Source organism: Chelonia mydas, chromosome 5, assembly GCF_015237465.2.
Source record: "Chelonia mydas isolate rCheMyd1 chromosome 5, rCheMyd1.pri.v2, whole genome shotgun sequence".
Taxonomy (NCBI): domain Eukaryota; kingdom Metazoa; phylum Chordata; order Testudines; family Cheloniidae; genus Chelonia; species Chelonia mydas.
In genome coordinates this window covers 117,671,079-117,684,676 of record NC_051245.2, presented here as the reverse complement: position 1 = coordinate 117,684,676, position 13,598 = coordinate 117,671,079, and the positions used below count along the sequence as shown (strand labels likewise).

The 13,598-nt window shown below is 41.8% G+C and overlaps 1 protein-coding gene across 1 annotated transcript; it reads left to right on the top strand.

Moving 5' to 3' along the window:
* On the top strand, positions 1 to 13,598 carry DNAJC25 (DnaJ heat shock protein family (Hsp40) member C25). The gene is made up of 4 exons (XM_037903109.2): positions 1 to 336; positions 7,832 to 7,984; positions 10,752 to 11,222; positions 13,292 to 13,598. Exons 1-4 carry the CDS (start codon positions 7 to 9, stop codon positions 13,412 to 13,414), a joined length of 1,077 nt encoding a protein of 358 aa, XP_037759037.1. The 5' UTR covers positions 1 to 6; the 3' UTR covers positions 13,415 to 13,598.

Below are 13,598 nucleotides of genomic sequence, written 5' to 3'. Positions count from 1 at the left end.
GCGGACATGGCGGCGGCGGCGGCGGCGCTGGCGCTGTGGGGCGGCGCGCGGGGCCGGCGCTGGCTGCTGTGGTGGCTGCTGGCGGCGGCGGCGCTGGCCCCGCGGCCGGCCCGGGCCCTGATCGAGGGCCTGTACTGCGGGCGGCAGGTGTGCTACGACGTGCTGGGCGTCAGCCGGGCCGCGGGCAAGGCCGAGATCGCCCGCGCCTACCGGCAGCTCGCCCGCCAGTACCATCCGGACCGGCACCGCGGGGAGCCGGCCGGGCCCGGCGGCGAGACCCTGCAGACGGCGCACGAGAAGTTCCTGCTCATCGCCACCGCCTACGAGACCCTCAAGGTGAGAGAGCGGGACCGCTGCCCCGGCCGGAGCCGCTCCGGTAAGAGACACCGCGGGGGGCGAGCGGGAGGGGAGTCCTCGGGCGGGGGGAGCGGGCGGGGGGGTCGGGGGCTCCCCGGGGGGCCGCCAGCCGAGGGGTCAGGCTGGGGAAAGCTGAGGGAGAAGGAGTAGGTGGTGGGAAGGGGTGGACCTGGGGGATAGGGTGGGGGCAGGGGGTGACACTTGCTGGGGGGCGGGGGAGAAGGGCTGGGGGGTTCCCCAAACTGAGGGAGTAGGGGCTGGGCTGGGGGAGAGGAGGGCAATAAGAGGGAGGCAGCAGATGGTGGTGCAGGAGGTGGGGTGTGTCCCGGGCCGGAAGGGAGCGCCCCAGGTCAGGGGCCGGGGTGATGCCAGGGGTCGCAGTCAGGTGTATGGGGATGGTGACCGGGTGGCTCTGGGACTTGGCTCACAGCTGGGGTCCGGCCCCGGTTGGTTGCGGCGGGGATCCTGTTCCCATCAGCAGGCCTGTCTGGTCCTGGGGCAGTGGCCAGGTATCAAAATCCAGCCTCTGCAATTGGCAGTAACTCACATCTTTGTTGGCATCCTCAGCAGAGAGGGGCTGAGTCACTGTCCACTAGCTGTGGTCACAGCAGGTCGGAGAAACTGGTGGGGCAACATGGTGGAAGCAGACAGAGCAGCTGCCCTGTTTTGTGGCTAGAAGACTAGGGCTCCACTAGAGTAAATTGATGTAAAGGATGGGGTTGGGCTGGGAGGAAACATGAGAAAAGTAAGTGTAGGTGAAGTAAAATAAGAGAAGAATCATTTTGTTAATATTAATTGCACTTTTGAAATAGCTGTTAGCATGGGGACCACATCACAACTGTGTAAAGTAAAGATCACTTGCATCCTAACCCTTTTCAAAACATGTATCTTACAATTCTGCATTTCATACATAACTAACTTACAGTGATGAAAAAGTGGGACCCACAGCTTTATGGGGTACAGTTAAACTTGGGTGTAAAATAAGGAGGCAGGTGCATGTTTGGTGCAGATATTACCTCCTAGATGACATGGTCTCGTAGGAGGCTAGTTTCTAGTTGTAGGGTACGTTTAAAGCCTCATGCTCTTCTCCACATCTCTGGGCTGATAAGAGCCTTCGGGATGGGTAGATACAAGATGAGTGCTACTTCTGCCTCCCCACTCTGTAGGGTTCCCCATTTTGGCTTCTGCAGAGTATGAGGAGTTAGGGGGAGGGAGCCAGCTCCATTAATCCAGATATCACTCCTTCCGCCCCCCAAAAAAATCTACAGAAGAAAACTGCATACATGACTGTCTTTTACCTGTGTCAGAGTAGCAGCCATGTTAGTGTGTATCCGCAAAAAGAAAAGGAGTAGTTGTGGCACTTTAGAGACTAACAAATTTATTTGAGCATAAGCTTTCGTGAGCTACAGCTCACTCACGAAAGCTTATGCTCAAATAAATTTGTTAGTCTCTAAAGTGCCACAAGTACTCCTTTTCTTTTTGCCTGTGTGACAGCTATAGTAGAAGAAATCCCTAGAAGTACAGCTCCTACAGAAGTTATGCTTTTCCTCTTTCCTGGGCAGGATATTCTCACCTAGTGGATGAAAGGGTATATGTGTGAAGAATGCATTGTGGTATTTTTCTCTTAGGGTATGATTTGTGCTGATTTGTCTGGATCTTATTTGCAGCAGCCTATTAATATAATTTCTTGTAATAGGAGATTCATCATAAGTATTTGTACATTCTTTGCTTTCTCAATAAATGATTAATCTGTGCAGCTGGGAATGAAGACTCTCCATTTTCTCTTTCCCCCCTGCCCATATAAATTCACCACAAAAGACCAAATAAGTAACAATCTATTTGGATGACCCCTAAACACTTTGGATAAATGGCGTTGCGCTACAGTGCAAAGTATAACATTTTGTATCTGAAGGCTATAGAAAAAGGTGCATTTTAGATATTCCAATATAGCTGTCATTTTATAATCTTACTGGAGGAACACCGGAGAGAAAAATTAAATTTAACATCCTTGTGTGTGGAGTGGGAGAGAAATGCCAAAGAAACCTGCCACAGTAGCATTTAACTTCAAAAAGGGCAACAACACAAAAATGAGGAGGCTAGTTAAATTGAAATTAAAAGGATCAGTAAGGAGTGAAATACCTGCAAGTTGCATGGAAACTTTTTAAAAATACCATAATGGATGTTCAGGCTATATATGAACCACAAACAGGGAAGGAAAAAAAAAGGAAGAGGACCAAAAAAATGCCAGCATCGCTAAACAGAGTAAAAGAGGTAGTTAGAGACAAAAGACATGCTTTAAAAATTGGAAGTCAAATCCAACTGAGGAAAATAGAACGGAATATAAATTCTGGCAAGTGAAGTGTAAAAGTATAATTAGGCAGCCCAAAAAAGAATTTGAAGAGCAGCTAGTGAAAGACAAAACCTGACAGTAACCGTTTTTTAAATACATTGGAAGCAGCTAGTCTGCCAAACAATCAGTGGGGCCACTGGATGATCAAGGTGCTAAAGGAGCACTCAGAGAAGTCAGGATCATTGAGGAGAAGCTAAATGATTGCTTTGGTCTTCACTGCAGAGGATGTGAGGGAGATTCCCACATCTGAGACATTCTTTTTAGGTAACACATCTGAGGAACTGTCCCAGTTTGAGGTGTCAATAAGAGGCGGTTTTGTAACAAATGGATAGATTAAACAGTAATAAGTCCCCAAGACCAGATGGAATTAACCCAAGATTTCTGAAGGAGCTGATATGAAAATGCAGAACTACTAACTGTGGTATGTAACCTATCACTTAAATCAGCCTCTGTACCAGATGACTAGCAGATAGCTAATGTGATCCAATTTTTTTTTTTAAAAGGCTCCAGAAGCAATGCTGGGCAAAAGGCGCTAAACCTAACTGCAGTACCAGGCAAATTGGTTGAAACTATAGCAGGGATTGCTAACCTTTGGCACGTGGCCTGTCAGGGTAAGCCCCTGGCGGGCTGGGCCGGTTTGTTTACCTGCTGCGTCTGCAGGTTCAGCTGATCGCAGCTCCCACTGGCCACAGTTTGCTGCTCCAGGCCAATGGGGACTGCAGGAAGGGCAGCCGGCACATCCCTTGGCCCGCGCCGCTTCCCGCAGTCCCCACTTGGCCTGGAGCGGCGTACCCCGGCCAGTGGGAGCTGCGATTGGCCGAACCTGCGGATGCAGCAGGTAAACAAACCGTCCCGGCCTGCCAGGGGCTTACCCTGATGGGTCACATGCCAAAGGTTGCGGATCCCTGAACTATAGCAAAGAATAGAATATCAGACACATAGATGAACACAATATGTTGGGGAAGAGTCAACACTGCTTTTTGTAAAAGGGAAATCCTGCATCACCAATCTATTAGAATTCTTCGAGGGTTCAACAGATGGATGCACGAGAGTAATCCGGTGGATGTAGTATACGTGGACTTTCAGAAAGCCTTTGACAGGGTCCCTCACCAAAGGTTCTTAAGCAAAGTAAGGAGTCATAGGATAAGAGTGAAGGTCCTCTCATGGATCAGTCTGGTTAAAAGATAGAAAACAAAGGGTTGGAGCAAATGGTCAGTTTTCACAGAGGAGAGAGGTGAACAGTGGGGTTCCTCAAGGATCTGTACTGGGACCAGTGCTGTTGTTCATATTCATAAACGATCTGGAAAAAGGATAAACAGTGAGGTGGCAAAATTTGGAGATGATACAAAATTACTCAAGACAGCTAAGTCTGTGAAGAGTTAAAAAGGACCTCACAAAACTGGGTGACAAAGTAGAAGGTGAAATTGAATGTTGATAAATGCATAGTAATGCATATTGGAAAACATAATTCCAACTATATATCAAAATGATGGGGTCTAAATTAGCTGTTACTACTCAAGAAAGTGATCTTGGGGTGATTGTGGCTAGTTCTCTGCTAAATATGCAGCAGCAGTAAAAAAAAAAAATCTAACAATTAGGAAAAGGGATAGATAAGACAGAAAACATCATAATGCCACTATATAAATCCATGGCATGGCTACCCCTTGAATACTGCGTGCAGTTTTGGTTGCTCCATCTCAAAAAATTATATATTAGAATTGGAAAAAGTACATTATTCGGGGTATGGAACAGCTTCCATATGAGGAGAGATTAAAGAGACTGGGACTGTTCATCTTGGAAAAGAGACAAATTGGGGGCTAGGGGGAGATAAGATAGAGGTCTATAAAATCATGAATGGTGTTGAGAAAGTGAATAAGGAAGTGTTGTTTACCCCTTCACATAATAGAAGACCCACGGGTCACCCAGTGAAATTAATAGGCAGCAGATTTAAAACATAAGGAAGTACTACGCACACAACTCACAGTGAACCTGTGGGACTTGTTGCCAGAGGATGTTGTGAAGGCCAAAAGTAGAACTGGGTTAAAAAAAAAAAATTAGATTAATTCATAGACGATATGGCTATTATCCAAGACAGTCAGGGATGCAACCCTATGTTCTGAGTGTGGCTACACCTCTGGCTGCTAGAAGCAGGGACTGGACGATGAGGAATGGATCGCTTGATAAACTGCCCTGTTCTGTTTGTTCGTTCTGAAGCATCTGGCACTGGCCGCTGTTGGAAGACAGGATACCGAGGTAGCTGGAGCATTGGTCTGACCCAGTATGGCCATTCTTATGTAAAAATGCCCTTTGTTTCCACTGTATTTTCCAGATTATGTCACTTTGCCATATGCTATGTGACCATATAATAATCCTCATAGAATGCTAGCATTCAGCAGTACAGAGTTAAAATTGTGATATAACCATAACTCTTTGAACAAGTGTCAGGAAAATCAATGTAGTTTAACTTCATTTCCTTGTTCTATACACTTACAGAATACTTAATGAAATAGTTTTTAAGAAATTGACTATAAAAAATTTCAATCCAAAGGGGAAGTGTTCCAAAAATGAAACAAACCAGAAACAGGAGGGTAGAATGGAAGTGCCCTTTCAATTGTAACTGAAACTGTACTTTGTAATTTTTGTTTTTGTTTGTTCCTGCCAATATTGACACTGCAGACTACAGAAGGGTATCCAAATAAGCAAGCATTAGATGGATTATTTATTTGTGAAGAGTCCATTGCTGAGAGAAATTCAAGGATCTTTGCTTGCAAAAGCAAATAGGGCTACCTATTAAGCTCAAAAGCAATGTGTTTTCTCTCAAAAATAGTGCTACCTGAGGCCTGCATGCAAACTGTACAGTCTCTTCCACACCTTTTTTTCCCCCTTTGGAAGGCTTCTTCATTCCATTACCAATAAAATGAGGCATATTCAGACTGGTAGCTCTGGTTTTGCAAATAAACTACAGTAGAACCTTTAAGATACGAACACCAGAGTTACGGATTTACCGATCAACCGGACACCCTGTGGAACCAGAAGTCATCAATTCGGCAGCAGCGTAGACCAAAAAACCAAATAAACAGCAAATACTGTACTGCCTCGGGACTGTAGCCCTGAGGCTCAGGGCTTCAGCCACACAGGGGGTTGGGGCTGCAGCTGTGGGAGAGGGCGTGTCAGGGCTCCGGGCAGAGGTGTGTGTGTGTGTGCGTGCTCACACGCGCGCTTGAGGCTTCTGACCCTCAGGAGCACCAGGGCTCAGGGCTTTAGACTGTGGGGGGGGGGCAGGGGCTCAGGTCTTCAGCCCTGCAGGGGGTGCTGGGGCACTGGCCTTTATCAACGAGGGGGGCACTCGTTTCAGCACTGGCACTCCCCCTGTAGCTTAAGCCCCAAGCACTGGTGCCACCTACCTCCCCCACCCCCTGCTGAAGCCAGGAGCAGAGCTGCTGGGCTGAAGCCCTGAGGGTCAGAAGCCCTCCCTCCCCGGCCTGGAACCCTGATAACCCCCTCCCTGCAGATGCAGCCCCAACCCCCTGTGTGCCTGAAGTCTGTAACCTCTTCAGAGTTACGGACAACCTCTATTCCTGAGGTGTCCGTAACTGAGGTTCTACTGTACTGTCTTTCAGCTGAAACTTCCAGTAACTCCTGTAATGTACTAATCCCTAGATCTATTGTGGACACATTTGCTATATCCATATTTTAGTTATATATCATTAGCTTTAAAGTTTTTAAGCTACTAACTGGGTGGCAAGGTAAAACGTTGCTGCTGAAGGAAAAAAAATATGAACAATGTAGAGTAAAATGTGTAAGAGCTCTAAAGGGTATATAAATATCTTGTATTTTATCTGGAAATAGTCCCCATCTCCAATTGTAGCAAAACTGGAGTCAATTAAATTAATCCTCTGTGCCCAGCTTCCAGAAGCTTAGATCATTGCATTTGGTATGTTCATCCAGGTATCCTCTCAATTTAAAAATCACAGTTCTGAATTTTTTTAATACTAATGTTACAAGTAGTGTCTGAGATTCTTATAACTGGAAGAAAGATGAGAGAAAAAGTCTACTGTTACAGTTTGTTTACTTTGTGCTTTTGGAAACACTGCAGAATCAGCACTGCTTCCCCCTGTTTGGCTTTATTACCCAGCAGTAGGGAAGAGAAAGATAGTTTTAAAAAAAGGGTAAAATGTAATCATTCATAAATTAGCAGCAGGAATTGGGGAGGACAAGCATAGTATGTGAAATGACCCAACAACTTTTAAAAGTAATGTTCCAGACTTTTCAAGTTAAGCATATTCCTTTAAAACAGTGAGCAAAGTAATGAATGCAGGATCAGAATGGCTGAAGGGATTTGTGAGGAAAGATTATAATGGCCAAATAGGTGTAGCTGGGCTTAGCCTCAGCTAAGGGATAAGGAGTGTAATCTACAGATATTTTACGGGAGAAAGAAGAGAATTATGCGGGATGGCACAAAGGGTATAACTAAGACTAAATGTAATTAAGAGATGAGATGCTTAGGCTAAAAGTGAGATCCGTTGGGCCATGGAAATCTCCCAAAGGAAATAGTAGCAGCCCAGTCGCTTGATGCATTTAATATTAGACTGCCCCCAAAAAACTGGAAAACATACTCTGTATTTTAAGAGTGTGTATTTCAAAACAAAATACCTCACCTTGCATTTACTATGACATGGATTAGAACCAATGAATACCATATGTCTGATACTGTGTGCTTAGTATGTGACTGTCAAATGCTTAACTGTTTCAAAATGAAATTTCTTCAGACGAGGCCAGGTATGCATTATTCAGTCAGGGCTACATATATGTTTTAGAATAAATCCGTTTAGGTTACCAGAGTACAGGAAAAGATCTGAAGAATTTTCATAATGCCTGGAAAGCAGAAGCTTACTACTGGATATTAAAAATTGAATTTTTAAAAAAGGTTCTCTATCTTCCATATAGAAATCGGGCTAACACAGATTTGACAACAGTTTTGTGGTTAACGATGTAACACTAAAGTAATTTTGGTAAATAAAAATCACTCCACTACCAAGCCATCTTATGAAATGTTCTGTGACACTGATTAAAAGCTTAAGGATACGAACCTACAAAATTTTATTTTAACTGTTTTCTTGCCAGGATGAAGAAACACGTAAAGATTATGACTATATGTTGGATCATCCTGAAGAGTATTACAGCCATTATTATCACTATTACAGCAGGAGATTGGCACCTAAAGTGGACGTCAGAATAGTGATTCTAGTCACTGTATGTGCTATCTCCGTGTTTCAGGTAAAATATTTATGCTTATTATGACTATTCTTATATTGAATTTCTAAACTGGAGAATAGAAAAATCTGAAATCTAGATTTCTTTACCATTAGTCAGTTACTGAGTTTTTTTTCTTTAATTGTACAATTAGAAGGCTCCACTGTTTCTATTTAAGTGTTGTCTACTGTCGTTGGTGTACTAGACAGGTATTCGCCCAGTCATATAAATCTATATCCTGGACCATGGCCGGGCAGTTAGTGGTACTAACTTGTTTGTTCGAGGATTTTTTGGTACTATATATTTAAAGGATAAGAATCTTGTACTGCTAGAGAAATAATCTAGTTCCGTGGTTCAGAAAATTAAAGGCTGAACAGTCCAGCCCCACATTAGGAGCTAGATTATTTGTCAGTGTTAGACTGAGTCAATTTCTCATTTTTATATCAGTGTTTTAAGAAGCTAATTTTGAAATTCTTCTTGAAAGAATGTTCATAATGACTGATGTATTTAAAACAATCATCATGCTCCTGATTTCATATTAGCCATTAAAATAAGAATTAGCGTTGATCAATGAAGTCTTGCTCTTAAAATGCATGTATTTTGCTATATGGAAATTTGTAAATATTGTGTTTTTTGATAAGGTAATAACTTTGTATACATCTTTGAACAATTGTTTAAATAGAATAAATTTCTTAACTCTTTTCTTTAACACTTAACATTACATATATTGGAGTTACTTGTTCAAGACTTTTATAAAAGATAAAATGTCCGATAGTTAATATGCTGTAGCTGAAGAAATTATTGAACCTTGCTATCTAATGGTCCAGATGTGTGTCTAAGCATTTTCCCCCAAACAACCCAACTAGGAGCTTTTGATTCCTTAATGCTTATGGCACCATCTGCAGATCAGTAGCTGTCCTAGAGTTCTTGCCCTCCAAGCCGTGTTCACTTGAACTGGTAGATCCCTAAAGGCTTATGCATATTCTACTTCTCCTCAAGTCCACTTGGTTCTGATGGCAAAGTTGCACCTGTCTCTCCTTCTTTTCCTTGGGTATAAATGGGGAGATTAGTTTTTGCCTGAAATTTTCTAAACTGGAAATAGTAAAATCTGAAATCTAAATCCATTTGGCTTTCTTTGGCTCTCTACTGCCTCTGCTATAGCTATTGCCTTAATGCAAGAGTTGATCTTTCCATAAGTTGCACTTCACATCTTTCACTAAGGAAGTGTTGCCCCAGTAAGACTTTGGTAACTATTTGGGTGAATTAGGCAAAGAAAAGGCTGTTTTTTCTCATCTTGCTATCCTTGTTTTGTCTGTTGTCCCCGCCTAACTCCAGAATGAAGCAAGAGATGGAGGGGGATTGAGTCTCATAAAGCAAATCCTGTCAAGCTAATAAGATTGCCCTACATAAACTGTTTAATTAACCATTTTAAAGGGTTAGTGCCACTTATGATGTACTGTACTACTGCTTTAGTTGAAAATCCAAGATAATTAAAAATCTTTAAGAACGTTTTTGTCCAGTACAAAACACTGAAAAAGTTTAACGTGACATTTTAAGCTAAGATATATTGTGTGCCAATCTAAACAGTGATTTATAGTCCTGTAATACCATAATGTGGACTAGCTACTGTGGGGAAATCTCCTGATAATGAACTGGAGAATTAGAATTAAGGTCCCAAATTATTTAATGCATTAAAGTTTGAAAACCATAATTCCATTTGTATCAAACTTCTGCTGATAGTGATGTTCGTATGTGGGAGAAATGATCTCACCATAATAGAGTTCTATTGTACTGGACAAGTATAGAACTTCTGTCAAGCAGCAAACTCAAAATATATTCTCTCTTGTGCATCATTGCTTGTGGCAGTATTTAATGACTAAAGAAATTCTGCACATTAATCAAACAAATGTATAAGCAGCTGAACCCCACAGTGCTTAAGTAAGGAAGAGAAGCATTTTCTTAACTATTGTCATATTCTGTAGCAAGACATGATGCTTCTGGTAAATTAGTTTGTAGAATATGTCCTACAAGCTTTCCCCCATTGCTCTGTAATTTCTTTGTATCTCTGTAAGAATAAACATAACAGTTGCTAGTATACTGGGTTTCATTAATAATGTGGGGTTAAAAACCTGTCACTGAGACAGAGAAAATCAGCAGGAAAGGTTGCTAATGTAATCCACAGGATAATCCTTCAGTATGAAAATAACTTCCATCTGATATAATACATGATTATGAAAATTAATCCTGCACTATCTTAGTACTGTCGTAAACTCACTCTACCTGTCTCATTAAAAAGAATGAAATGAAATGTTATCAGATTCTTCTTTTCCTTGTACATTCTAGATTGTGAAATATGTTTTCTTTAGCGGAATGAGCACAGGGTTGGAGCCCAAGAAGTACAGAGTTCTAATCCTGGGCTTAACAATGCTAACACATTGTGGCATTTGTTCCCCCGTCCAGTAGCTGGCCCACAAAAAGATTTGTGTCTGCAACTGGTGTTAAGCGAAGGGGACCTGGTCCTTTAGTTTAGGCAGGAAAATCACACTTAAGTCTTTTCAATCCCCACAGATGACCCTTTCAGGGCAGGGATGTTTTTACATGGGTGTTGCTACTGACTTGCTCTAAGACCTTGGGCAAGTCAGTTCACCCCTCTGCATCTATAAACTGGGGATACTACCTCTTTTACTAAATATGATTATTATGTAACAGAGGTAGTGGATTTTCTTATGTTCTGTTTTCTTTGTTAAAGCTACTGCTGGAACTAACAAGCTATTACTATTTTATATTTTAGTTCTTCAGCTGGTGGAGTAGCTACAACGAGGCCATCAACTACCTAGCTACAGTGCCAAAATATCGTATACAAGCATCTGAGATTGCCAGGCAACAAGGCCTACTGAACAGGGCTAAAGAAAAAGGCAAAAACAAACGGTCTAAGGAAGAAATCCGTGAGGAAGAGGAAGAAATAATCAAAGACATTATCAAAAATAAAATAGATATAAAAGGCGGCTATCAGAAGCCTAAAATATACGATATCCTTCTATTTCAAATCCTCTTAGCTCCTTTTTACTTGTGCAAGTATATAGCTTGGTATTGTTGGTGGATTTACTGTTTTAATATTAAAGGGCAAGAATATGGTGAGGAAGAGAAGCTGTATATCATACGCAGATACATGAAAATGTCACAGTCTCAGTTTGACAGTCTGGAAGATAATCAGAAAGAGACTTTTCTGGAACGGCAGCTATGGATAAGAGAGAACTATGAGGTGAGTAGTTGTGGCATGTTGTGAAAATTAACGTTAAATGCCCAATTTACCCAGCCTAAAAATCTGGTGTTCTCCCATGGTATCTATTGTGGTTATACTGCATGTAAGGCTATGATTCATTTCTAGATATCACTCATTAAGATGGAGATTTTTGGCAATGAGATTCAGGTTTTCTAACCAAAGACAGTCTTTGCTCATCTATTAATGTGCTAGAATAGCACAGCAGAGTGGTGAGATTGGATCTTTCAAACAGTGCACCTGGGAATTCTCCCATAAACCCTCCAAAGCAGTGGTTCGTAAACTTTTGTACTGATGACTCCTTTCACAAGGCAAGCAACCCCCACTTATAAATTAAAAACACTTTTTTAACACCACCATTATAAATGCTGGAGGCAAATCGGGGATTGGGGTGGAGGCTGACAGTTTGCAACTCCCCATGTAATAACCTCGCGACCCCCTGAGGGGTCCCAATCCCCAGTTTGAGAACCCCTGCTCCAAAGTAACTGTTTGAGATTGTGTTGTTTTTTTTTATTTTGTTTTGTTTTTATCACTCTACCAATTTAGCTAGTTCCTGACTCTGCCCTCTTTACCCTTCAGTAGTTCCTCTGACTTTTGGTAATCCAGGGTCTGACATACTTCTTGCTAGGCAGTGGCTGTTTTATTCAAGTATGGTGCTCCATTGCTCCAGATCAGAGACTCCACAGAATACACAAGTTCTGTGCTCTGGTCCTGGGGATGTTCCAGAGCCTATTGCTTTGATTTAAGTACTGACTCTCCTTGTTGTACAAGACGCAAGTGAAGGATTATCCTTGTCCCAAGGAATTTGTAAGTGAGAACACATTAGGAGCCCTTATAGTTCTTTAGCACAGTAAATCTGTATTTAAAAGTTTTCTGCCTTACTGTGTTGCTGTGGTGATCTTATGACTATTGAGAGCAGTACTTCGTATTTTGTAATACTGTGTGCCACATAGTGTCTACAGTTAGCCAGTCTAGGGTGCAGAGTTCTTCAAATCTCTTGTGCAGAAAAACCTTCAGTTACCATTGAGACACCCTGCAATTATCCACTGTTGGAGATCAGCCCTATTGACTGTATTACTAGAAAGAGGCTAGGAACTGAAAGAATCACAGTAACAGTGGTGCCAAATTTCAAACCTAGATAAGGCTTGAAAAAGTTTGTGAAGTCTTGATAATGGGGAAATTAACTGTACAGGTGACTTCCACATGGCATGGTGGCTTTCTCATAAAGTAATGGAGGGGAAATTTGTAGTCTAGACCCAATATTTACTAGTCCTTTGAAACTTGTGTGTTTTAGTACTGTTGTATCCCCTGAGGATATTATATTTTAAAGATTAGAGTGTTGAACTAGTGCTTCCCACCCCCCAAAAAATAGCTATCAGCATTTGCTTAGAATTTCCTGGCAATTAAAATATCCAGTTATAATTTTAATCCTAATGCATCAAATGTGGTGATAAAAGCATTTACTTCCACAGCTAGAGAGATAAAAAATAAAAAAATCATCAGATTTAACCACATTCCAAAATTTGTCTAATTAGTCTTGACTACAGAAGGACACAAGTATGAAAACAACTGGAGGAAACAGTTAAGCCGGTGAATCTAGCTACTACATTTAATATTTCGTATATAGTAAAGGGTTTGCTTAGTGTCCTGAGTATTGCCTATCTTTGTTGCTGTGAATAGTACTGTCTCCTGCACAAGCAGGCATCTTTTAGCTGAAGTTTCTGTGTGTTTTACAATGCATTCTTGTAATTGCTTAATAAATTCGAGATAAAGCCAAATTCTGCTCTTACACCACCATAGACCCTAAATCCAAAGTAACTCAACTGAAGTTAATGGAGTTATGGGCCAAATTCTGCATCCCACCAGCAATCTGAGACTGACCTGACTCTTGTGTAGAAACCTGGAGTGTGTGGTTTAAAAAAAAAAAAAAAGTCAGCAGTTTGATTCATTGTAATAGCTGAAATAGCTCTTGCCTCTAGTATGAGGCTCTCCTTGAGGGCTGACTTTTTCTTGGGCTTTATTTAAAGTCACTTTTTGTTCCTCCTATCCAGGTCTACAAGCAAGAACAAGAGGAAGAGCTAAAGAAGAAAATGGCTATGGACCCCCGATGGAAGAGATATAGGCGGTGGATGAGGAATGAAGGACCTGGAAGATTAACGTTTATTGATGACTGAAGGGTGCTGAACAATGTACAGTACTGATAAACCTGACTTGCAAAAAATTTTCGTAACTAAATTTTCAGAGTTTTATCTGCTGTGCCTCGGCAGTCATCTAAAACTCAGGAATAATTTCATCAGGCAGGAAATTAGTACAAGTTTACCATTTTTTATAAATAAAAGTGAATCTGTTAAACAGAGA